The sequence below is a fragment of the Nuphar pumila genome, chromosome 2 (genome assembly GCF_984573655.1).
Source record: "Nuphar pumila chromosome 2, dmNupPumi1.hap1.1, whole genome shotgun sequence".
Taxonomy (NCBI): domain Eukaryota; kingdom Viridiplantae; phylum Streptophyta; class Magnoliopsida; order Nymphaeales; family Nymphaeaceae; genus Nuphar; species Nuphar pumila.
In genome coordinates, this window is record NC_143250.1 from 95,604,660 (window position 1) to 95,628,501 (window position 23,842).

Sequence of the window (23,842 nt, forward strand, 5' to 3'; positions counted from 1 at the left end):
TGATTGTACCGGGTTTGGACTTGGGTCTAATCGGACTCACCGTAAGAGAAACCATACACAAATCCTATAATGATTTCATGAACCATACCCGGTAAAATAATATTTTTTATCTTTTTTACATTGAAAATTTGCTAATCTTAGTTGAAACTCTGTTTGGGCCCTGGTCTGGTATAAAAATTTACAAACCATACCCGGCTCCATATATTAGTCTGACCCTTTGGGTCTGACCCGCATTATACTCAGACCTTTTTTATCACCAAACCTTGACCCTATAGGGTATGTTATGGGTTGGGTCCGGGTCAAACCCGACCCATTGACACCCCTACTTGCGTATATGCATATATATGAGAGAGAGAGAGAGAGCTCATGAAATGTGGTACACATAAATTAGAACAATGAAGCAGCCATTAATTCGAGCAGTATAAAAAAAGTATTAAGCAGTGTTGATAAGCATAATGTGAGATTATGAACAACTTAATGTTACAAGGAGGGTGCACATGTACGAGACCCCGCATTATTTTTGGAGCTTGTGGATAGGGAGCTTTTCTCTAACCCCAAGTTCGAATCTCCTTGTAGGCACTCCTTTCTGCAAGGCAAAGCAGGAGGCTCCTTGGGGATCAATAAGGGTGCGTACAGAATTTTATGCAGCCGAAATGGCCATCTTAAGTATGACAGTATATGACCGGTGTGACCAGGTCTCTGATCCCAGAAATGGTTTTTGTGTAATAAACAGAGAGAGAGAGAGAGATGTATTAGTTAATTAAGAAACGTAATAAACAGAAGAGGACAATAAATCAGACTGTTTATTTCCTAATCACGAGTATTAGATGTGATTGTTTGGAACATGGATTGTGAAAACCAAAACAGACTTGCAATACAAGAGCAGTAATGAGAATGAGGTACCAACGGGGCTCCGCGTGGTTGGTAGGAGCTGTCAGTGCAGGTTTCCTTGTGAGATGTTGCAGGTTCAAAACCCAGTGGTACGTTGAATAATAACTGGTGGGGGTCAGACAAACCCCAGCTTGCCTTTCAAAAAAAAGTAGTGAGAATGAAGAGCTTGGTACCGAGGTCTGGAAAAGTTATTGATAGTGGATAATGCACATGGGCCAGGCCACCGATCTTGATTCCATGATCAAAACTACCAAGGCAGTGGAACCGTCTTTCTTGCTTTGGAAAGCAACTCGGGAAGACATGATTCCATATCTTCAGTTTTGCTCGGTGCACAAGCAAATCCTATGACAATCTTTGAACATAACGCCATGCAAACACACTACCGATTATCACCCCCAAGTTCAGAAAACCTATTGGCGCCATTCATCTTTTGACATGGCCGGTTACAGTTTTGCCATGTCGAAGCTGATGAGTCTGGGAAAACCAAAACTAGCCAAGACTTGGAAAGCATGGATCTGAATTCAAGAACATAATGATATTTAAATCATTCATCCACGGTACACCCCATTCATGATTTTTTTTTTCATGAAAGGCAGGAAAACCACCCTACGAATCAGAAACCTAGTCAAGCTGGCTAAGTACGGTATCTGTGCCGACAGAGGCTATTGAAGTGGAAGGTTGCTAAAAAGGGACTGGAAGAAAAGACCAGGATGCATGCCTCTGGCCAGCCAGTAACCTACTCTGAAACTGACCTACCATACCCCAGGGAGTAGCCAAGCTTCAGCTGAACAAGGGTTTATCCCTTGCCCCCATTAATGCAAGGGGCTGATGCTCATGGGAATGGAAACCTGACCACACGTCTAGTAGCCAAGGAACCTTCCACTGCACCAGGCCCCTTGGGGCTACCCCATTCATGATTCACCCGATAAAAAGATGTCTCATTAAAAGATTCACCAGTAGAAGTATGATAGCTTAACTAGACTAATACCAATACCTGCTGTAAATAATTTCATGAATCTAAAAAGAACATCCACAAGTCCAAATATTTAGCAGAATGCCTGTAACCAAGAAAGAAAAAGCATAGCCGGACAGTGCATTCTGTGAATTACAGCAGAGTTTTCCGGATAGATCCTCCTGTGAGAACTTGTACAACAGAATCTGCTGAAAAGGATCACTTAACCACAACCACTTTTAGCGCCTTCGCTGCAAGAAGCTGTCGTGGCACTGATTATTTCGTTGTCACAGAATTCATGAAATAAAAGCACACGCTCATGAACTCCTCCATCAATACCTTGAATGCCAGGAATACGGGCGAGTCCATTTTCCAAGATTACCCAACTGGACTGTTAACAGCTACAAGATGGAAGCTACTACAGCAAGGGAACTAGAACTAAACCTTGTTCCGGCTTTTGCTCTCACCTCTCTCTTTCTCACGCTTACTGTACAATTTTTCCAGAACTCGCTTTGCTTCACAATTAGGAAAATTGACAAGGTCATAGTATTGAGGTGCAATGTCGATCAGCCTACACATAAGAGTTAAAACAGCAATTAATCAAATAGAATCACAGTCATGGAGGACAGAGGAAGCATGTGTGCACAAGTGGATCGTGCATATGTTGGTACACATGCATGTGCGCAAGCACATTTCTGCAGCTGACACAAGAACAAGGTAGCAGCTAATCATAATCGATCATAAAAATAGGAAAGACATCACTGGCACTGTGCATTTTACCATACACTGATACACAGCGTGTGCAACTGTGCATTCATCCGCACGAGAATGCTAAAACATCAAGCCTTAGTACTATAAATCAAACTTTAGTATTATAGGCTGTCACAGAAAGAAGAAACAGCACACACGTGACCACTGACCAGAAAACGTAAATCAGCAAGGGAGTAAAAGACTGTTCTCCAAACAAGAGTCGCTTCACAACAATGCCAAAGCTCAAGCAATGTTTAGCCAAGAGACAATGACTTCCACGTAATTATGTTCCAAGATTCAAACCTAAAAGGCACATCACGTAACAATAAGCTAATGGAAGGACATGAATGGATCGACTGTGCCCACACATTAGAGCTTCATAGCATAATTTTTGGATCTCATTAAGGATTGGAGGAAAGGGGACAAAAGTTTTAGAGTGGACAGTACCAGTAACAAGACAACATCTTACCATTCTCCGCGGATGTCAGTAACTGTACGAATGAAATTTCTGCTTGTCAAGACATACTCGTTGTATATAACCCATTCTGGCTTGTGGTCAAGGCAGTTTGAAGGATGCAAATGAACCACCTGACGGTGAAAATTCACAGTTACTAGGTTTGTAAAGATCCAATAAGGAACTCAGATTCTGAGAATGAAGGAGGTATACCTGATTGTCTTTCACTGTCAAATAATGACCAGTACGCTCAAGGTGTGCAACCTGCATAAAATACCCAGCCAGCATAGCCTTCCTTATGTTGACGTAGTAGTCGCGACTGTTAAAATCTGTGCTGCATAACTTAAGATTGTATCTGGTCATGATACGCACAAGTTGTTGTCGTACATTATCAGCTGCCTTCATAGCCCTATGATTGATAAAATTCTCATAGCACCAGGTGGAATCTTCATCTGCAGCAGATGAATTGAGAGATCAAAATAAGTGACCTGCACTAAGCAACACAAGTACATACTATTACTATTAAAAGAACAAAAAACCACTAACAAATACTTACCGTTCTGCTTGTACGCATGGTAGACATTGAGTAGTGTAAGGTGATCCCCATCAATATGACCGAACCGAGCTTTTGCTTCATCTGCCGCTTTTTGAGCATCCCTAGGCCGGAGAAAGCAATTTGGGACTAAAGAAAGAGAAATTTGGTAGCACAGAGGAGGCCCATGGTAGGTCAGCAGATGCATAGAGGCGAGAGGACACCATGTGCTTCATTAGAGATATACTGAGAACTGCAACTAACTGCATCAGCACTTCACTTAAGAATTCCTATGGCATGCACCGACCAAATAGTGGCACGGAGCACAACTTAAACTTGGCCATGACAGTTGCTGATGACAGCCTACAGGGCAACCCAAACTCCTAATGCATCATTGCACAAATACATGCACACGTGCATATAATACACAGCAGATATGCATATATTTGTGCACAATGCAATGAGTACAAGATGCATTTGGGACACTAGCATAACCACAAGGAAAACATGGATTCCAAGTCAGACACATACATGGCCGACTTGCTGGGACAAGGAATGCTGAATCATTGTCATCATCAGTGAGTGAGATGCATGATCAGACTATGTAAAACTCGTCAGTCAACATACAACACTTTTTATTGGTTTTTTGCCATAATATTCATGGCATAAGTCTAGACAACATCTACAGGTATTCAAATGCAACACTCAATGGTAAAACATGTAGAACTTACATGCTGTCATAACAGATATCGAAGCAAAGTTCTCTTTTTTTTGTTTGGGGTTGGGGAAGAAAAAGGAAAAAATTGAAACAGCAAGTGACCAACTTACCTGAAAGCATAGCAGAGATTGAGAGAATTTCATTCGAACAGTTGAACTCAGGACTAACAACAAGCATCTTTGACATCTGAGGATCTAAAGGAAACTCGCTCATGATCTCTCCCAACTTTGTCAGGTTCCCTTCATCATCCAGTGCACCCAAGTAGTTCAAAAGCTCTAAAGCACGCATTAGAGTTTCAGGGGCAGGGGGGTCCATAAAATCAAAGTGCACCAAATCATCAATGCCCAGCTTCTTTAAAGTGAGTACAACATTAGCTAGATTAGAGCGAAGGATTTCTGGGTATGTTTGTGGCTGAAGATCTTCATTGAAACTCTTTTCCGTGTAAAGTCTAAAACATTTTCCAGGCTGTGTTCTACCAGCACGGCCTGCCCTCTGGTGTCCACTAGCCTTTGATATGGGAGAAACCAAGAGAGATTCTACACGGATTCGTGGGTTATAAACCTTTTGTTTTGCAAACCCGGGATCAATCACGTAAATAATCCCATCTATTGTCAGAGATGTTTCAGCAATGTTAGTTGACACAACAATTTTCCTCCCAGGAGGCCCATCCTCTTTCAGTGGTAGTGGTGCAGGCTCAAATATCTTCTGCTGCATTGCAGGAGGCAGAGTAGAATACAGGGGCACAACTTTGACCGGCCCAACCTGGTCACCCAGGTTGTTGATCTCCTTGTTGATTCTCTTGCAAGCATCCTCAATCTCTTCCTCTCCTGTCAGGAAAACAAGAATGTCACCTGTTGGCTCACACATGTGTATCTGCATAACAGTCCTAATTGCTGAATCAAGATAATCCCTCTCAGGCTCCTGGGTATAGAAAATCTCCACAGGGTGTAATCTTCCAGGTACTTTCATGAGTGGTGCACCATAAAAATAACCCTGAAACTTTTCTGCTTCAAGTGTGGCACTCATAACTACAAGCTTCAAATCAGCTCTATTTTTCAGAACTTCCTTAAGAAGCCCAAACAGTACATCTGTTGCCAAGGTTCTCTCATGAGCCTCATCCAAAATTATTACTCGGTAACGCTCCAGAAGTGGATCTGTCATTGCTTCTCTCAAAAGCATACCATCTGTTAAATACCTGTAAATGTATCAATAAACAAACTGTTGGAACCATGGAACAGGAAAATCAAGAACAATGAATATGACAAAATAAAACCCATTCCCAGCACAAATATAGCAACAGAATTAGGTAATACACAAATAATGACTACGAAAAAAACAACAGGGACAGCCAGAAACTTACTTTAGAATAGTTTTAGGACCACTACAATCCTCAAATCGGATGCTGTAACCAACTTCTTCGCCAATTGTGACATCCATTTCCTCTGCAACACGCCGAGATACAGACATTGCAGCCACTCTACGGGGTTGAGTACATGCAATCTGCTTGCGGTTGCTTGTATAACCAGCCTCAACCACAAACTGAGGAATCTGTCTAACAGTAATATTGTCAGATAAATATTCATTGTTCGAACTCACCAAAAGCAATACACCATCTACAATTTAACCACAAACATCATGGTTGATCACACTGGGTATATTTACTCCATCTTTGGAAGCACAAAGCATTAAAAGCAGTGTACAAGCTACCTCACAAAGATATGGTTAAAACCAACAAGCAATGCAAGTTAAAATATGGATAAAAATGGGGGCACAGGCTTGCAAATTGCGACAGAAAAGGTCAACATAGGTAAAACATTGAAGCTGACTGAGAGCCCTTGTGGGTTTCAACCTGACATAGGGGCTCTGCCGCTCCAGTTTCATCTCACCTGTCCCCAGTTTCAGCAGTTGAATAGGGATGCAGCCTTTAAAACAAGAGGACACAGAAAATATACCTTATAGTCTGGTTCAACCATCTCATTTGGAAAGATATGTCACCTTAAAAATGTACCCCAGGGGTCTGGCTAATATCCTATCTTTCACGTACCCCAAGTGCACAATGGCTAGACCACCAAGGCTATGATTCTATGAGGACATAATTCTATATATTATTAGTAAACTAGACATCAGCAAGTCATCCACCCCTATGGAAGAAAACAACTCACACTTTTAACTATGAGTATGAGCACTGCATATATGCCATTTTTCCTGCTCAACTTTCAGTTCTACTCGAGCTCAGCTTTTCCTAAAATATATACTAGCAGCAGCAGCAGCAGAACTAGTAGTAGTAGAAGCAGCATCATCAGGAGGAGGCAGAGAGAATAGCAACAAGTCACCAACTACTACCCCAGTTTAATCGTCATTTAAACTCTCAACATAAAAAAAAAACATGGTATGAGATTTCAGCTGGGTAGACCGCCTGGGATACATAGCTGCAAGAACAATTACCAATTTCCTGCAACTTAATCTTAAATCAATTTTTACACAAAACAACGATGACTATCCAACATGATGGAAAATGATGCACCATCTATTCAAAGTCTAAAATAATTGCAATGAACAAATATCATGGTAACAAATACATTATAGGTTTCCCAAACTAAAGGTTCTACTTGACCTATGCTCACCCCAAACATGACCACCTTCAGGTTACTAAATGAGTACATCAGGCCTAAGATATAGTAGTCATGATTCTGATGCAACCATACCCACTAGAGAGGCCCAGGCTTCAACCTAACCCAAATCTTATCCTATTCAGTGCAAGGACCTACACATGTGGACAACCTGGCTAGGTTCACGTCAAGTCAGGCCAAGCCCAACCGAATTTTTTTTAACCCAGATCCAAGGATAGGCCACGGTTTTATCTGATTAAGGTGCAGCTTGCCGCAGCTTATCCTTAATCAGGTACGCACTATGTCACATGGGGGCGGGGGCGGGGGCGGGGGCGGGGGCGGGGGCAGGGGCGGGGGTGGGGGCGGGGGTGGGGGTGGGGGTGGGGGTGGGGGTGGGGGTGCGGCACTTTCAAAACCTTAGGTTCGGGGGTGCGGCAAAAAATAAAAATAAAAATAATATATAGAAGGGGGGTCCGGACCAAAATTGGGATCTTTGGACATGGGATGCCCATAATACGACAGGCTAGTCCCAAACCCAACAAAACTGGAGTACGGGTTTGGTGTCAGCGTGCTCAGAAAAATGGATCGGGGCAAGCACTTATGGATAAAATCCAACCCAAACTTGTCCCTGCACCATGTCCATTATATTCCCGCGTTCCAAAAAGGCAGCGTCAGATTGCGCCAACACGTAACAAGATGAACGGTGAAGAATGCACAGATGATGGCCCCGCCACCGTCCCTCGTCGAACGCAAGACTGTCACAATCCCCACCACGTCGAAAAGATGGACTGTTCTCATTACGCAAGAAAAAGGTGTGGCTCACCCCATCATGAGAAAGCACAACGCTCAAGCAATTATGATCTTACACTGTCCATCCAGGAATCATGTGTTGCAGATCTACCCATACAAGTCATTTCACAAGCATTCGCTGTATAGGAACAATGCTCTCTGTGAAAAAATAGCCAATATAAAAGCACCATGAGAGAGAAACTTTCTCTGTCTCTCTCTGACTCTATCGCTCGTCCGTTCTGGCAAGAGAGATGGTCGAGAGTCACGACCATCGTTCATCAGAACAAGTAATCTCTCTCTCTCTCTCTCTCTCTCTCTCTCTCTCTCTCTCTCTCTCTCTCTCTCTCTCTCTCTCTCTCTCTCTCTCTCTCCATATATTGTATTTGTGAAGTTGTTTGGGACTTCACAAATATGGAAGCAAGAAAATGCTCAATATTTCTCTCTTTGTATATCTTGGTTGGTGCATTTCTAGTGATTTTCTTGTATATTACTTCGATCAACAAATTTATTTGTTTTATTTTTTGAGGTACTTGGTCTGTGCTATCTTTTTTAAATTCCACAGCCCATTTCATAGGGCAAATTATTATTTTTTTTAAAAAAAAATCCAAAAAATGGACCAAAATGACCCTGGGTGTGTTGACCGCACCCAGGGTCGGGTTGACCGCACCTGCATCGCGTCGATGCGGGTGCGGCACCTGTCTGGCCGAATCCCTGTGACATAGGGTACGCATCTACCCTTATTAACAAGAAACTTATTGCATTTGGGTCAAGTTATAAGTCATCCAAGTATACTGGGGAAAAAAATCTTGCATCTGGAAGAGCACACAAACTCAACAATTCAACATGGTTTACTTGCAATATTTTTTTTCTTGTTTTTGAAGAGGAACATCATGATTTTTAGCTTGCATGAGAAACTAAAGAAGAAATCCGAAAAACTTGAATGCAAGAAGCCAAGGTGAAGTGAAACAGCAAGAAAGGCATAAAGCTGGGGAACATAAACATATAAATGCAAAAAATGTAAACTAAACATTAAATATTCCACAAGCATAAGAGGCTGATGATGATTGTAAGTCCTTCTAAGTGCTCAGATTGACGACCCTATCTTGCAGCTCCAAAGCACATAAAATGCTATCTCCAAAGTAGACAAAACAACTGTTTTTCTTTTTACAAAATTAGAAAGATCTTTAACTCCAATACAGAGCAATATCGTCCAATGACAAAGCATGTAAAAAATATCTTATGTGAAAATAAGCTTCTGATCAATTACATGTATCCCCACAATCGCAACCATTTCTGAAAGCGTTCGCTAAAACTTGAAAGGAAACAAGATCACATCACCATGAATCAGTAACTAACTACCCAAAAAACATAATTACCTCAAACAACAACACAACCTTCAAATCATATCGATCTGATATACCAAATCCAATAAAACTCCCTTCAATTTATACAGGATAACCAGAACAATACCCCACATACCCACTTAGAAAAGCATCTACCATACCATCACGAAAACAACAGAACACATGCTTCACCGAGGGAGGAGAACAACAACACCGGACTTCGAAAGACCTCAATTTCGGGTAATCGGAGACCAAAAATAAAATAAAATAAACGTTTTTCATTAGAACTACAAACACCCACAAATCGCACAATCCGAAATAAAAAGAAGAAACCCTAAACTATCATGACGCAACATCTACAATAAGCACAAGACCAATCCACTTATCAAGGAAACAGACATAACACCCGCCATAGTCGGAAAGAAAGAAATAGAGGGAAAGAAAAGCAGACGAGAAAGAAAATCACGGACCTGCGTCGTCTTGCCGCTGCCGGTCTCGCCGACCAAGATGAGAGTCTGGGTCTTCTCGAGGACGTCGAGGAACTCCTGCTTCTGCAGCCACACGGGGAGCGTCTTCCTCTTCTCGAGGATCTCGTGGTACCGGGCCGAGTAGGGCCGCCCGGTCCACCGGTTCACGTTCGCCGACAACTTGACGCCCACCGTCCCGTTAAGCTTCGGCAGCTTGTTATCGTCCACCACATCGAAGAGGCTCACCTTCCGCTTCCTCTCCGTCCCCATCGCTACAGCACCAACCAGAGAAAACCAAACCCTAACGAGATCCTCCGGAAACCCTAGAGAGAGAGAGAGAGAGAGATCTGGAGCTTCACTCCTCCTCCTCCTCTTCTTCTTCTTCTTCTTCTTCCCGTCCAGTGGGAAAAGAGGTGACGCTATGCAACCCGTCGCCCTTGGATGCCCTAAAACACGATGAAAACCTCAAAGCAATAAGCAATAGGGTTTTCCCGATTCTTCTTCTATTGTAAAATTCTGTAATAGAGACGGCCTGGTTAGGAATTTCAACGGGTCGGATATATCCAATATCCAACTCGATACAGAATCCAATTAGTCGGATTCGGATTCCATTTAAGTATTTCATGACCGAATCCTGTTACATGTATTTTCCCGGATTCAGTATTAGTTTTTTCTCGTTTCAATCTATTTTCAAATATGAGTACGAATTAACCAATACCGATTAGCCATGTTTGGTATTATCTACATTCGACCCAAATCCGAACGGTTTACCTCCGTAGTGAGGGGCTCCCGCTCTCTATTTTCAAGGTCGGGCAAAGCCTTGCCCGTGCACTTCAAGAGAATTGCATGCATGAAAGGGATGTCTGTGCTTTGGATTTGGGTCGGTATCACAATTGGATCAGCTTAGGCCTTAGGTGGGGGCATAGTTGCTTGGCACGGCAAAAACAATATGTTATTTGAAATGTCACACATTCAAAAAGACGGTTGAGAAAATTAGTATAAAAAAACAAGTTGCAAAATAATCAACGAATAATATGTTCAAGTTTAATTTGTTTTAAATTTATTAAAACAAAATAAAAAAAATAAACATATACATGAGATTTTTCTATGAAAAACAAGTTAGGATATAGGAACAATGAGATTCATATTCAAGAATCACTATGATGCACACCCAAGATCTGATGCAATTGGATCTATAATTGAGTTTTTTTTTAAGTATTTCGTTTAAATATAATGTTTAGTGTTCTAAATGTTTCTCTCAAAATAATGCGTTTTTCAGTGTTTTGCAAGTTTATATAAAGAGTTGGCGTAATAAAATTGCATAATACCATATTATTGTTGATTAATTATTATATATATACAATATTTTTGTTATTATCTTTATTTACTTTTTTATATATTACAAAAAGAAAACATTAGAGTGTTTTGTAGGTTTCAATCAGCCTTACCAGAAAATAATTATAATCATAATGCAATTCATATTATTTTACAACTTTTATTATTTAAATTATTTAAACATGAGATAAAGTTGATTTAAGCTGATAGTAAACAAATATCATTTGCTTTATTTAGTATGATAATCATTGTACAATTGAAAATTCATAATTTTAACTATTTATCTAATAGTAATCTTATCTTGTATAGCAAAAATATTTATTAGTTTTTATAAAAAAAATTATTATGATGCATTTAAGGAGATAAAACAAGAATGTAATAAATATTATCAAATATTTTTAATAATTTAAATTATGTTTGCATATTATAAACTTATTTTTAATATTGAGTTGGTGTGAATCAAGTCACATAATAACATATTTATACAGATTTGTCATTTCATGTAAAAGAAGTATATATATTTTTTATTATCTTTATTTGATTATTTTATATATTGCAAGAATAAAATGAAAACATTGAAGTTTTATTTCCAAGTAATTTAACTAATGAAGGTTATGAAACAACCATCTTTAGGTATACAGGTCGAGCCTACATAACACAAAAATAGTCTTCCTTAAATCCTATAATATAGAAAAAAATTAAACCATAATAAAAATGAAAAAATAAAAACTTCTTGTATACAAAATGATTGATCAGTACCCATATAGTTTTTTGCAACTTCATTTGTGTCAATTCTCCTTCACGTCTAACATTCTTTTATTAACCTTTGAAAGTCGGTGTGATGTGTAATTGAGAATAACATTATTTTCTTATCATATTTTAATAAAATATTTATGTGAAATAAATTATAAAGTTTGGGTAACCAACTTATGCCTTTCTTTATCAGAAACTTTAAGTTTTTCTACTTCTATATCAAGCCTTATTACTTTCTTTTTTTCAACTAGTCGGTAAGACTCGTAATTTTTTCACTATCTTTCTGAATAAATTCATGAGGCATTTCAAGTGAAAATAGCATTCAAACTCGAAATACAAAACAAATGATTTCTACGAATCACTTATACTTAGGATGTTCGTATCTTCGCGAATATATGATCAAACCATAAGAGAGTCATAACTTTCTCTCTGGATAAAATCAAGAGATTTGTACAAGCTAACTTTCTTAGTTACGTCAATACAAAGATAATGACATACTCAAAAAAATTTGAAAAAAAAATTATCGAAAACCTGAAATTTTTGTGAGACCCACAGAAATGTTCCTCAGAAAATATCTTGTGCGACCCACAAAATATCCCATGAAAATATCTTGTGGGCCCCACCTCAAAATAAACCTCTTGAAAATTCTGAAAAGCCAAGGGTAAAAGCGGAAGGAGGATTTTCTAGAAAATTCTCAAGAGGAGGTGGGTTTGGGCTATAAATAGCCCTCTCCACTCTCTCTCTCTTTTCATAAAAATCCCCCCCCCCCCCCACACACACCTCCTTTGCCTTCTCTCTCTATCTCCTAAACCTCCCCTACCTAGCCTAGCCTGCCTGACCCGATCCTAGCCTGCCTGACATGGTCTGAACCCACCTGACCTGGTCAAAACCCACTTGACTTGGCTTGAACCTAGTTGGGTTTAGTCAAAGTCCCTTTTGATCCTGAAACCTGGTTTGGTTCACTTGACCCAGATCCAGCCTACTTGGGATAAGTTTGGACCTGCTTGGCCCAATTGACATGGACCGAACCCAATTTGGTTCAAACCGCCTAGGCTTAGCAGCTTGACCTGCTCTTCCTCTTTCTCAACTAGGTCGACCTCATCTGACCTAGTCTGACCTCTCGAAGGAAGGATCGAACATTGTTCGAAGCAGTCAGAGCGTTTCGAAGTCGTTTCTTCCCTGATTTGAAGTAAGTTCGCTTCGTTGATCCATCTTTCTCAAGTATTTGCTTCATTGTATATGGCATATACCATCTGAAGTAGTATCTAGCCTTAGTCCTTGGTTGAGCCCTCTAGGACACTTCGGTGTTCACGTGCTCGCATTGTGACTATCGTCGAATATATATGTTTGAATACGTAGTATATGCGTTCTTAAAAATAGTATCTCGCCCTAGTCCTTGGTTGAACCCTCTAAAAAACTTTGGTGTTCAAGCGCTCGCCTTGCGACTATCATTGGATGTTGATTTCTGTGTATAATATATTTTGTCTTATCGTCGCGTTATATAATGTCAAGGCTCCTACTGTCTGCAATTTATATTACGCACTTTCATTACGCATTTTGTCTTATCATTACATCAAATGATGCCAAGGCTCCTGCTTTATGTAATTATATATGTAAGATATTTCGTTCGGTTTCACCCTCCGAACAATATGTATATGCACTCATTTACGCCGCTGTCATATAAAGTACATGCTTTTGCTTATACTAAATATAGTACGCGTAAATGGGCATTCAAATGGAGATCAACTCCAAATCGCCAATGTGATTCCATTACCGCTCCTCGATCAAGATTCTGCTTGACGAATGAAGCCTCTATTGGAAAGGCTTCGCCTTTGCGCAAAACTGTTTTTTTGTAAGAACTAAGTAACTTGCACATGGCCTGGATATGGCTCAAGGTTCTATCAAACCTTGATGGATGCAAAGTACGCACAACAATTCACATCCATTTCCGAGTTAAAGCATAGCAATTTTCCTGTCAAAGAGGGAAAGTGTTACTGAAAATTCTGAAAATATGCTCACTAAGCTTAAAAGAAACGCACGCTTTCTCAGATAAAGAGAGAGAGTACTGTAGAAATTTCTGAAGAAGCTCAATCAAGCTTGGAAAGAGCGTAGCATGTTACTCCATCATACAGAGGATGTGTTGCTTGTATTCCATCCAATACTTTCTACAACGTATAAAAGTTCGACTGACTCCTGCCATCGAAGCAGAGGAAGTGTTGTTGAAATGGTTGGCATAAGAGCTGTCGGAACCAGTTGAATGGCACGAAGATGCCTTGTTGTTGGAACGCTGTTAGAATGACCCATTTTCATGTTTCGCCTGTAAGAGCACTTAACTCGTAAGGGCCATAGAGCTAGAGTAGTTATTCACCTTGACTAGGCCACTGCTCGTAACGGCCGCAGAGCCAAAGTAGTTATTGTGCCGTGAATAGGTCAATTGCTCATTGCAGTGATTCACGTTGAGAGCCAATCCGTTGAGATCAAGTGATATGCATGCTCATGGATACTATTATGCAACTAGACTCGTAAGGGCCACAGAGCTAGAGTACGTTGTCCACCCAAAAGAGGTAAGGTGCTCATGATGGCCGTAGTACCGAGAGCTCAGTTAAGCATGCATATGAATAAGACTTAAATGTCTCATGAACCCCATGACTGATGGCCATGTTAGGGAGGATTACTGAATGGGGTCGGGTACATATATCCTCAATGCGGGATGCATTGACTTGTCTGAATGGCAAGAACATATCTAATAAGTAACAATTAGACCAACGGACTCCTTCAGGACTAACGCTCATCGTGGCAAATGGTGATGGTACAGCCCGAGTGACATGTATTTGATTATGAACCTGACAGAGCTCAATGAGACTTCAGTCACTCAAGGGGTTTGAGGTCGTGGTTATCCTTAAGATCTAAGGATTGAACTCAACTACTACGAGTAGAGGATGCATCTGAACCGTCTTGTTAGGGTTCTCCCAATACGAGTTTACCACCCTAACATGGATGGGGTCAACAGGCCTCTGGGGTATCTAAAATACATGGAATAATCAACCCCCAGAACATTGCATTGATGCATGGACAATGCTTCACCCGCATACCAAGAGTGAAAGAGAATAATGTTGAAACAATGCATTAGCTCTAGGTTCAGCGATGTATTGAATGTATGAGTGAATGAACGTTACTGTGTCAAGTCCTGAATAACCTTAGTGAAGGTATCATGTTTGGTATACCACTAGATAGATAGGGCAAAGACCCGTGTTGTACCTACACGACTAAGCGAAGCTCGTGGAGCTTGTGTCTTAGACTCGTAAGATACGGATGTGCCAAGTATGAAGACTTGATCTTTGACATCTCAATTGTGACCCAAAAGAGGTCAATGCTAAGTCATGGAGACTTGAGCAAGAGATTCAAATCACAGTCCTTAAAAGGCTTGCGCTAAGTCATGAAGACTTGAGCGAAGTATTCAGCTCATAGCCCTGAGGAGGCTCTTGCGATATACCCCAAGTCGTGGAGACTTGAGCATCGTTATTGCGAACTGTGACCCTGAGTGGTCAATGCATTTGCTTGAGTTGAATGAATGTATGAATGATTGCTTGCTTACCAAACTATCAGTGGTTCTGACCCCGTTTAATAGGGATTTCATGTGTTGGACCTGCGTTGCAATATGCGAAGCAAGGCGGCATCGAGTTCCAGGGTTTCTCTAGACAATGTTGTATTGCTTCCTTTATTAAACCAAATACTATTTTTTCTAAGCAGTGATGTTTGTAATAAATAAGTGGTTTTGATAAATAGAATACTTTGATGGTCAAGAAGAGCTTGGCCACATACCTGTGACTTGCCCGAAGTTTTCTAAAACTGACGACTCATTATCGTCTGATTCCGCTGCTAAAAGCTTTTCTAAGTTTCGCTGCAAAGAAAAAAAAAATCATGAAAATTTTAACTTAGCTTTTTTTTGAAAATCTGAGGCATTACATAGTCACAGTTCTTTTACAAAATTACATCAAATAAATTATTAAATTAACAAATAAAAGAGTGAAAAAACTCATCTCTGATGTTTGGAAATTAAAAATATGAAAAGACTAATAAAATAAAGTTTACATAAAAAAATAAATCAAAATTATACCTCCAAGAGCTTCATTGTTACTTTTAACTAACCTTATCAACAATGTTTTTTTCTTGAAAGATAGAAAAATCTATTAGTTTTACAAAACTTTTTACCATGATGTATATATATTGATATAAAACAAGAATGTAAGGATATAATAAATTTAAAATTACACTTTAAGAAGTTTTATTTTTTTAATAGAGTTGGTGTGTATTTGGTCGCATAATAACATATTAGTGTTAATTGATCATTTTATGCATTAAAAGTACTTATTTTTTCTTTGTTATCCTTATTTAATTGATCTTTTAAATAAACAGTCAGTGTGCTTTAACTTACATGCTACATACTCTTAATTTAATTATTTTATATAAAATAAAAATATTTATTTTTCTCTTATTATTTTTATTTATTTTTTTATATTACAAAACTAAAAGAGGAACATTTGAGTGTTTTATAGGTTTCAACCTCTCTTACATGAAAATAATTATAATCGTAGTGCAATTCATATTATTTTACAACTTCTATTATTTAAATTCTCTAAACATGAGATGTAGTTGACTTAGGCTTATAGTAAAATGAATATCTTTAGCTTTATTTAGTGTGATAGTTGTTGTATAATTAACAAAACATATTTTTTCATAAAACTTTTTAATATAGTGTAACAAAAATTATGTCATTAATTGTATAATAGTTTATTATCAGTAAAAAAACAATATTATGTTTTATTTTGTTTAGTTATTTTTTAATAATAATTTTATCTTGTAAGACAAAAAATTATATTAGTTTTTATAAAAAAAATTACCATGATACATTTAAAAATAAAAACCAAGAATGTAAGAATTTGATAAAAGATTTGTGACAACCCACAAGGGCAAGTTTAAAACCTCGTAAGACCAAAGTTGGGTGTTCTCTGTGGGAGACAGGGGTCCTTACGGAGGTAAGGGTACCCATCAAGTGGGGCAGCCTGTCAAAATTTGGGTTCTTGACCCAAATTTGATCGGGCTAGGGTTACACTTTGCAGCCAAAGCCCGAATAAAGCTGGGCCTAGCCTGACCCAACCCAATTAGATAATGGAGCCCTAATCAGGTCAGGCCCACATGCAAAATGCATAGGGCCTGACAGGATTTGGTCAGGCTTAAAGTGCCCGAAATCGAGCCCAACTCGGGCCCGATTATAACTGGGTCAAGCAGGTCTCAGGCCTCAGTATAGGTCACGCCGCTTGGCCCAGCCCAATGTCTACTCCTAATTAAAGTTCAACCAATGTGCAGTCGATGGAGGGTTGTTCCCTTGGATTGTCCAAAAGAAAAAAGATTTGTGAAATAAAAAATTGTGTTTCAGATAGAAAAAAACATGTCGATGAGCATTTTTTTTAAAAAGAATGTTAGGGGTTACCCCAAATTTATACTAAAGAATAAAAAAATTACAAAAGATCTTCCTTAGAGGGTAGCCAATCTGGTGGCCTATCTTTCTCTAATAAATTATTACATCACTAAAGAAAGAAAAGAACATAGCCCATGGCCAGCAATGGACCTTTTAGCAAAACGCCCCATCAGAGAGGAAAGCATTTGCCAAAATCCACCCAAATGACTAATGTATGGCGATCTTCTATAGCAACTCTCACTGAACTGCACCATCATTTATTATTTGAAATGACACACACATGCACTCTTTGCTGAGACATTCTCCTCCAACTCCAAAATAAAATTGAGTGTGAGGGACTCTCTTTATCGCAAAGATTTTGCACAGAAATTTTCAAATCAATTGGATAGTGGGACATGAAAACAATATATGGGATTGAGTCTCTTCATTCTTTAAACAGAGGGGGACATTTTTTAGGCAACGTAACACCAAAGCCCTTCAATCTTTATTGAGTAAGAAGTCTAGTGTGACCAGTCAAATATGCAACCTAGGCGGCCTTGGGAGGAATTTTCTTGGAGCACAAAAACCCATAACAATCATGCACAAAGGCATTATCTTGAACTGCTTCCCAAATTTCTTTACGACTAACTTTTGCAGTACATTTACTGTCATTTCACAACAGACTCTTTGAATCATAAGAGAGCCAAAACCTAGTCAGATTTGGGCCACATGCTTTCAAGGTCTGGGAAAGGAACATGACGCTCCATACAAAGATTCAAGCTTTTCTTGACGCTAATATTTTTCATGTTTTTGTGTCTTTCATTCTGAGGGAGGAGAAGTAGATGTGGTGGCCCCATCCAAGGATCGGCCCAAAACCGCGTAATAGATCCATCAACCACCACACAAGACATCAATGGTTCAATCTTTTTTCATCCCCAGAATATTCTCTTTCATGCTCCATAACCATCTTGTCTTTTTTTCATATTTTATGGAGTCTAGAGTTTGATGTCCTCTGTTGGCTTCCTGATGCTGTTAAACTAATGTATGTGAAATTGTTGAATAGGTCAGGCTATTTCTCATGCTATTGCATTTACAACCCGAGTTGCTTGGTTAATGCCAAGAAAGCTCTAAGCTCAAACTTTCCTGATTCAAACCCACCTTTTAATTGATATTACATGTCAGGTATCAACCTTTCTTAGATCCCAAATCCAAAACCTAATGCTTTCTAAAAGTGTCAAACAGGAACCTTGGGCTAACTTCTCCCCCAAACAAAAATGGTGGGACCTTTTTAAAGTTTTGTAAAAGTTTCAATTTTACCTTTACTCATTATACATTATTGTGCTTATAAACACAAGGGGGCAGTGGAGGATAAGAAGAGATCAAGGGTATTTTATTGATTTAAGTTACATCAGGTCCTTATCTGACAATTATCAGTAAAATCTAAAATTGTTAAAAACACATAATTTCTATGCAGAACCAAATTGAAAACCCAATTACCTTCTATGATCCAAGCAAGTGTTGCTTTTGAGCATAACTGTCACATAATCAAGTTCAAACACCTAGCAGGATAACAACTTTTCTAGTTTTTTTTTTTTTACCTTAGAAAGAGACTCGAGTCAAGTTCATCCTAGAAAGTCATCGAAATCCATAGGTATTAACATCTTCCAGGAAAATTGACAAAATCTTATGTCTGGCTGGAACAAGTCAAATGCCACCAAATAAAAGGCCATGTAGGGATGTTGGCAACATAGATTTACTGAGCATGCTAAGAAACAAAATATGATTCAACAACAAGATCAAATTTATAACATTCAGTTAACAAGAGGCAATTTTTATTGTTTATGCTAGTTCTACTCTAAATAAAACTAATTAATTGTGCACATATTTGGGTTGCACGATTAACAACTTAAAAAGAATGTAAGGTCACAATATCCAACATTGTGCATTGTTGCCTCTTCTATCAGTATTGCTCTACCATCTATGTGGTTTTGATGATCTTATAGAACTTAACATAGGCAACTCTACTGATGATATCTGGTTGCAAATTTTATAGGTCCTGCGCATATATGGCTTTGCACCATGGTACCCCTCAAGTAAAAGGGATTATGTGCTGCCAACAAGTGCTCATTTGTTGTTGCAATGCTTGGAAGAAGAGCACTCAAGCTCCACTGAACCATCATCAATTTTTGATGAAATATAAGTTCTAAAAATTCGATATATGCTTGAATCCATGTTCTTGTATGCAAAATTATTTTTGAATAAGGTTTTGGCAAAAACCTTTTAAGGTTTGGATGTTTTATTATAAAGAAAGTTGATATGAGCATACAAAATAGTTTAATTCATGTTTAGCATAATTAAACATGTTATTTCATGAATAAATCATGATTTTATGTTGTTTAACATTTTTTGTGATTCTTGAATAGATAAAATTTTATTTAAGATATTTCATGAAGATTTTGTGTTTTTTGGATGATGGATATTATTTTAGCAAGATTAAAATAAATATGATTAAAGATGCATTGTATAATGTTGTAAATATATTTAGAGCATTGAAAATTATGATTTAATAGATTACAACATGATTATTGATCTTGCTTAATGAATCTTGCATGAGTTTGAAATCTTGAATTTTTTATCTTCATTTTTATTCTGACCAGTTTTAAAAAAAATTTGATATCTTTACAAAAATAAAGTCAATAAATAAAAATAAAATTACAAAAGTGTTTTACACATCTGAAGCTTAAATTTAGAATTTTGTTTTGTTTTGTTTGTATCAGTTTTGAGGCCAAAACATCCCTTGCTACAAAACAAAGGTTTTCTGCGTGTCAGTAGGACTATTCCGACTAGAGATTTTGAAAGTTCAAAAAACCTAATCAAAACTGATCAAAATAAATTATAAGAAATTTGAGTGATAGCTAACATATATAAGAAGATCCTATAAAAAGTTTTTTGCCAAAAGATTTATCTATAAGTCTTGAGAAATTCTTCAATCTAGGATAAATTTCTGTAGTTGACAGGATCTGTCTTATATTTTTTTTGAAAAAGATTCAGTCTCAGAATTTTTCTGATTTTATTATCATTGGTTTTGCGGTTTTGTTTCTTGGACTGTGTTCCTAAGATGTTGGGGTAGTTTCAGTTAAATTTGTAGAGTGGAATTTGGTTCATATGATTTTTAGTGGGTTTTCCAAAATCAGGTTAACATGGATCCGAACTGCACTAATATGGCATGTGCTGGTGCCTAATTGTATTTTACTTTGTGCAGTATGGTTATGGATGCTTAAATTGGAATTTGGTTTGATATACATGTTAACTGGATGTATTTAATGTTATTGTTAATTGATAAATATTCATATGACAAGCATGTTAATAAATATTATGCATCATAAGGCATGATCAATATAAAATAATTGGTTACAAGTGTTATTTTGCTTGTTGAAGCATGATCATGATTACATGTGTGTGCAACCTTTATGTATGCATGTAGGCATATGATATGGTGATAAAGATGTGTGATATGAGCATGAGTGTGGCTCAAGAGTGAGCCTAGAATTCGTGGAACTTGTGGGTGCCTATAGTGCACAAAAAAGGATTTATCTATGCACATAATTCCCTTGTGGAGGTTGTGCTCAATGTGTGAACTACGAGCTGTTTGAATGGGTTAGAACAAACGGAGATTGGGCTTGTGAACCCGAGTGTGTGTTGGGAGCACTTGAAAATAAATTGATGAGCTTAATAATTAAATAACACTCATGATCCATTCATGCCTAGATCACTTTAGAGAGAGTGATGATACACACGATCAGTTGATCGTTGTTAGTTTTTTATAGAGCAAGGCATCTCCTTTGGTCCCCAGTCGCCTATCGTAGGAAGAGTGAACTACCATGTGTCTTAGGTGGTATATCTAGAATCTTTGCAGAGTAAGAATCGATTTCATACTGGACCATTAGGAGATTCTCTCAATCATGGACCGCTCTAATAGAATCTCTATGAAAGGTTGCAGATTCTTCAATTCAATGAGGCTAATAAAATATATGGCATAAAAAACACCTCATTTGGATTGGTTGAATCAAAGTTAAGAACCTAAAAGTGTACCTTTAATGAGAAACAAAATATCAATAATGGAATCATTGCAATATTTCAGTTTGTGCATGAATTGTTAGTTCATTGGCATGATGCATTGTGATATATTTGTTCTGAAAATATGAATGCAAGCATGATTGATTGTAAAATTGTAAATTATGATTATTTCTCATATGCAACACAGTTATTTCATGATTTAGATGTTATCTGAAAATGTATCGATGCTTATTTATGTGATTGAAATATATTTGTATTCACGTGTTTTGATAAAATCTGTTGAGGTCGTGAACTTGTGCCTCTACTTTTAATATTTCAGGTAACGAGTAGGCTGAAGGGTGATGATAGGAGGCTCGGGGTGATGCCAAGAGGGTCACAGTTCTTTAAGGTTATTGAGAGGACTTGATACATTTTATTATTTGATTATTTTATTAAGTCCTATAAACTCTCATAATTTTTTAGACTAGTATTTGATTCGTTTAATGCTAATGATGGTTTGATTCAATTATTCTACTCTTACATATATATGTTAAAAACTGTAATACGCCCAAGGCTTGAACCGTACTTATAAAAGAGTTTGTGTTGTGTTCTTGAAAATTGTGTAAAGAGATTTAAAAAAAAATCTTAAAATTTCAGTTTCAAAAATTGGGGCATTACACCCTCCTCTCGAAATGGTATCGTCGGTGGCAATGGTGGTTGTCGGTGGCAGAGACAGAGGGAGTCAACTCCCTATGTTCCTGTCTCTTTCTCTCTTACCTTCGATGGGCGGCAACCCGCCCTTCCTCATGCCTTATAGAGAGCGACAGGGATAGGGGCTACCCTTTGTCCCAACCCTCCCTCTCTTCTTCTCAGAACAAGGTTACCGATAATGGTGGTTGTCGACGATCGTCCCCCCTTTCTTTTTTTTTTATAAACCATGGAAGGAGGGAGAATGGCTTACCTAATGGATGATGACTCTTCTGACATGTCTCTTCTGCACTCTCTCATTCCTTCCCCACCGTCTTGCGTCCCTCTCTAAGGTTCTCTTTCTCTCTCTCTCTTTTCACTCTCTCTCTATCCCCTCTCTCACGTAAATGGAGAATTGAGAGAGGGGACCCATGAGCTTGTATAGGCCCATGGGTAACCTCCTTTCATTAACGAGGGGTCATTCCCTCTTTCCCACTAATCCATGCATGGGAGAGAGGGAAGGACCCCCATTAATGTATTAATGGGTGCCATTTTCTCTCAACCTGGGGAGGGAAAGGGACTCCTCAAGTATTACAGTTACTTTCACGCCAGTAAAGACTTCTTTTCTTGTAGTGACATGATCCAAGGCTTGATCCTTAGCAAACAAACCATGTTGAACACATCTATGTGGTTAGATTGGGTTGATACACCTTGCGCCTGTGATTTTTAGCACATTATTTTTTACATTTATTAGTAGCAAATGTTATATTATATTATATTATATTATATATATACATGCAAACCTCATGACGTTCACACAAATATATTGTGAACCTCTTAATATGATTAAAATCATCGAGGAGATTTGTAACATATTTGAGCGGACCTCCTGACATTCACACAAATATATGAAAAACCTCTTGACATTCACACAAATATGTTTTTAGTCTTTTCGGTGATTTTTACCATATTTGGAGGTTCACAACATATTTGGGAGAACGTTTTAATCACAATATATTTGTGCGAACGTCAAAAGGTTTGCATGTGAACGTCAGGAGGTTCGCGTGTGAACATCAGAGGAGGTTCACAAAGGATAAAAATATCCTAAACAAATCAATAACCAGAATTTTGGACATGAGAAAGATTTTTGGCAAATTGTGAAAGTATTTTCGAAAATGTGCCATTTTACAAGGACAACATAGTTATTTTCGGACAGGTTTAACCAACATCCGATTAGTCATATATGGTATTTGACTGCATCCTACCTGAATCTAACTTGTTTACATGCCCAAGCTCCATGAAGCCCATACTTCAAGCCACATATGCTTGGTTCTCACAATAAAAAAAAAAACTTTTTTGGATTTTTATACTTGATAGGAATGGGACCAATTGCAGCGTGCACTGACGTATTTATGCAAGATTAGCTTATTTTCAACCAGTGGCAAACTGCACCCTTGGACAAACTTCCAGAATGGTTTAATTTTTAGGGTGTGTTTGGATTCAAGCAATTTAGTAGAATTGAAATCCAATTCCACTAAAATCCTGTGGCTGAAGATGGCCATAAGATTTTGTAAAATTTAGTGAAATTGGATTCGAATTCCACTTGATTCTCCGAACCCAAACACACACTTATTTCAAAAGAGCAACCATGGATTAACATAATGAGCTACTATAGGCAGTACGCTACTATTGAGCGGAAACTCAAAACTGTAGGTAATATTTCCTTCTTCTTTTTTGAAAGGCAAGGTGGGGTTAGGTGGACCCCTACCATGCGATGCCATTGGGATTTGAACTTGCAACATCCCAACACAAGTGACGTGCACCAACTGCTCCTACCAGACAGCAGGAGCCACGTTGGTGTATTATTCATATTTTTACTTAACCTTAATTGGGAAGCCAAAGTGTAGGTACTATTCCTATTTGTACACAATTCTATATATATGGAGAAAGATAGAGAGATATGAGGATAAAATGTTCCAAGGGAGATATGTTTATTGAAGGTAAAGCTAGTACAGTTTTGAATTTATTAACTAATAGCTTAGTTAAAT

At 38.2% G+C, this 23,842-nt stretch overlaps 1 protein-coding gene across 3 annotated transcripts; it reads right to left on the minus strand.

The window, feature by feature from the left end:
• Positions 1-1,866: 1,866 nt before the first annotated feature.
• Positions 1,867-10,008, minus strand: LOC149846232 (putative pre-mRNA-splicing factor ATP-dependent RNA helicase DEAH2). 3 transcript variants are annotated; one of them, XR_016430270.1, is made up of 8 exons: positions 9,509-9,998; positions 5,658-5,845; positions 4,408-5,492; positions 3,604-3,729; positions 3,261-3,499; positions 3,063-3,181; positions 2,183-2,414; positions 1,867-2,094 (listed from the first exon to the last, which is right to left on the minus strand). XR_016430270.1 is itself a non-coding variant. In XM_089996265.1 (7 exons), exons 1-7 carry the CDS (start codon positions 9,773-9,775, stop codon positions 2,282-2,284), a joined length of 2,157 nt encoding a protein of 718 aa, XP_089852391.1. In that variant the 5' UTR covers positions 9,776-10,008; the 3' UTR covers positions 1,867-2,281. The 3 variants fall into 3 exon arrangements, 1 of the variants encoding a protein (XP_089852391.1); XR_016430269.1 differs by having other exon boundaries at positions 1,867-2,104; XM_089996265.1 differs by having other exon boundaries at positions 1,867-2,414; positions 9,509-10,008.
• Between the last annotated feature and the right edge of the window lie 13,834 nt (positions 10,009-23,842).

Excerpts from the sequence above, each read along its gene's own strand:
- LOC149846232 (XM_089996265.1), bottom strand. The coding sequence starts at position 9,775 with ATGGGGACGGAGAGGAAGCGGAAGGTGAGCCTCTTCGATGTGGTGGAC. Across the intron at positions 5,493-5,657 it reads GGTCCTAAAACTATTCTAAA|GTATTTAACAGATGGTATGC; the intron begins GTAAGTTTCTGG and ends ATACATTTACAG. Across the intron at positions 3,182-3,260 it reads TGACAGTGAAAGACAATCAG|GTGGTTCATTTGCATCCTTC; the intron begins GTATACCTCCTT and ends TTTCACCGTCAG.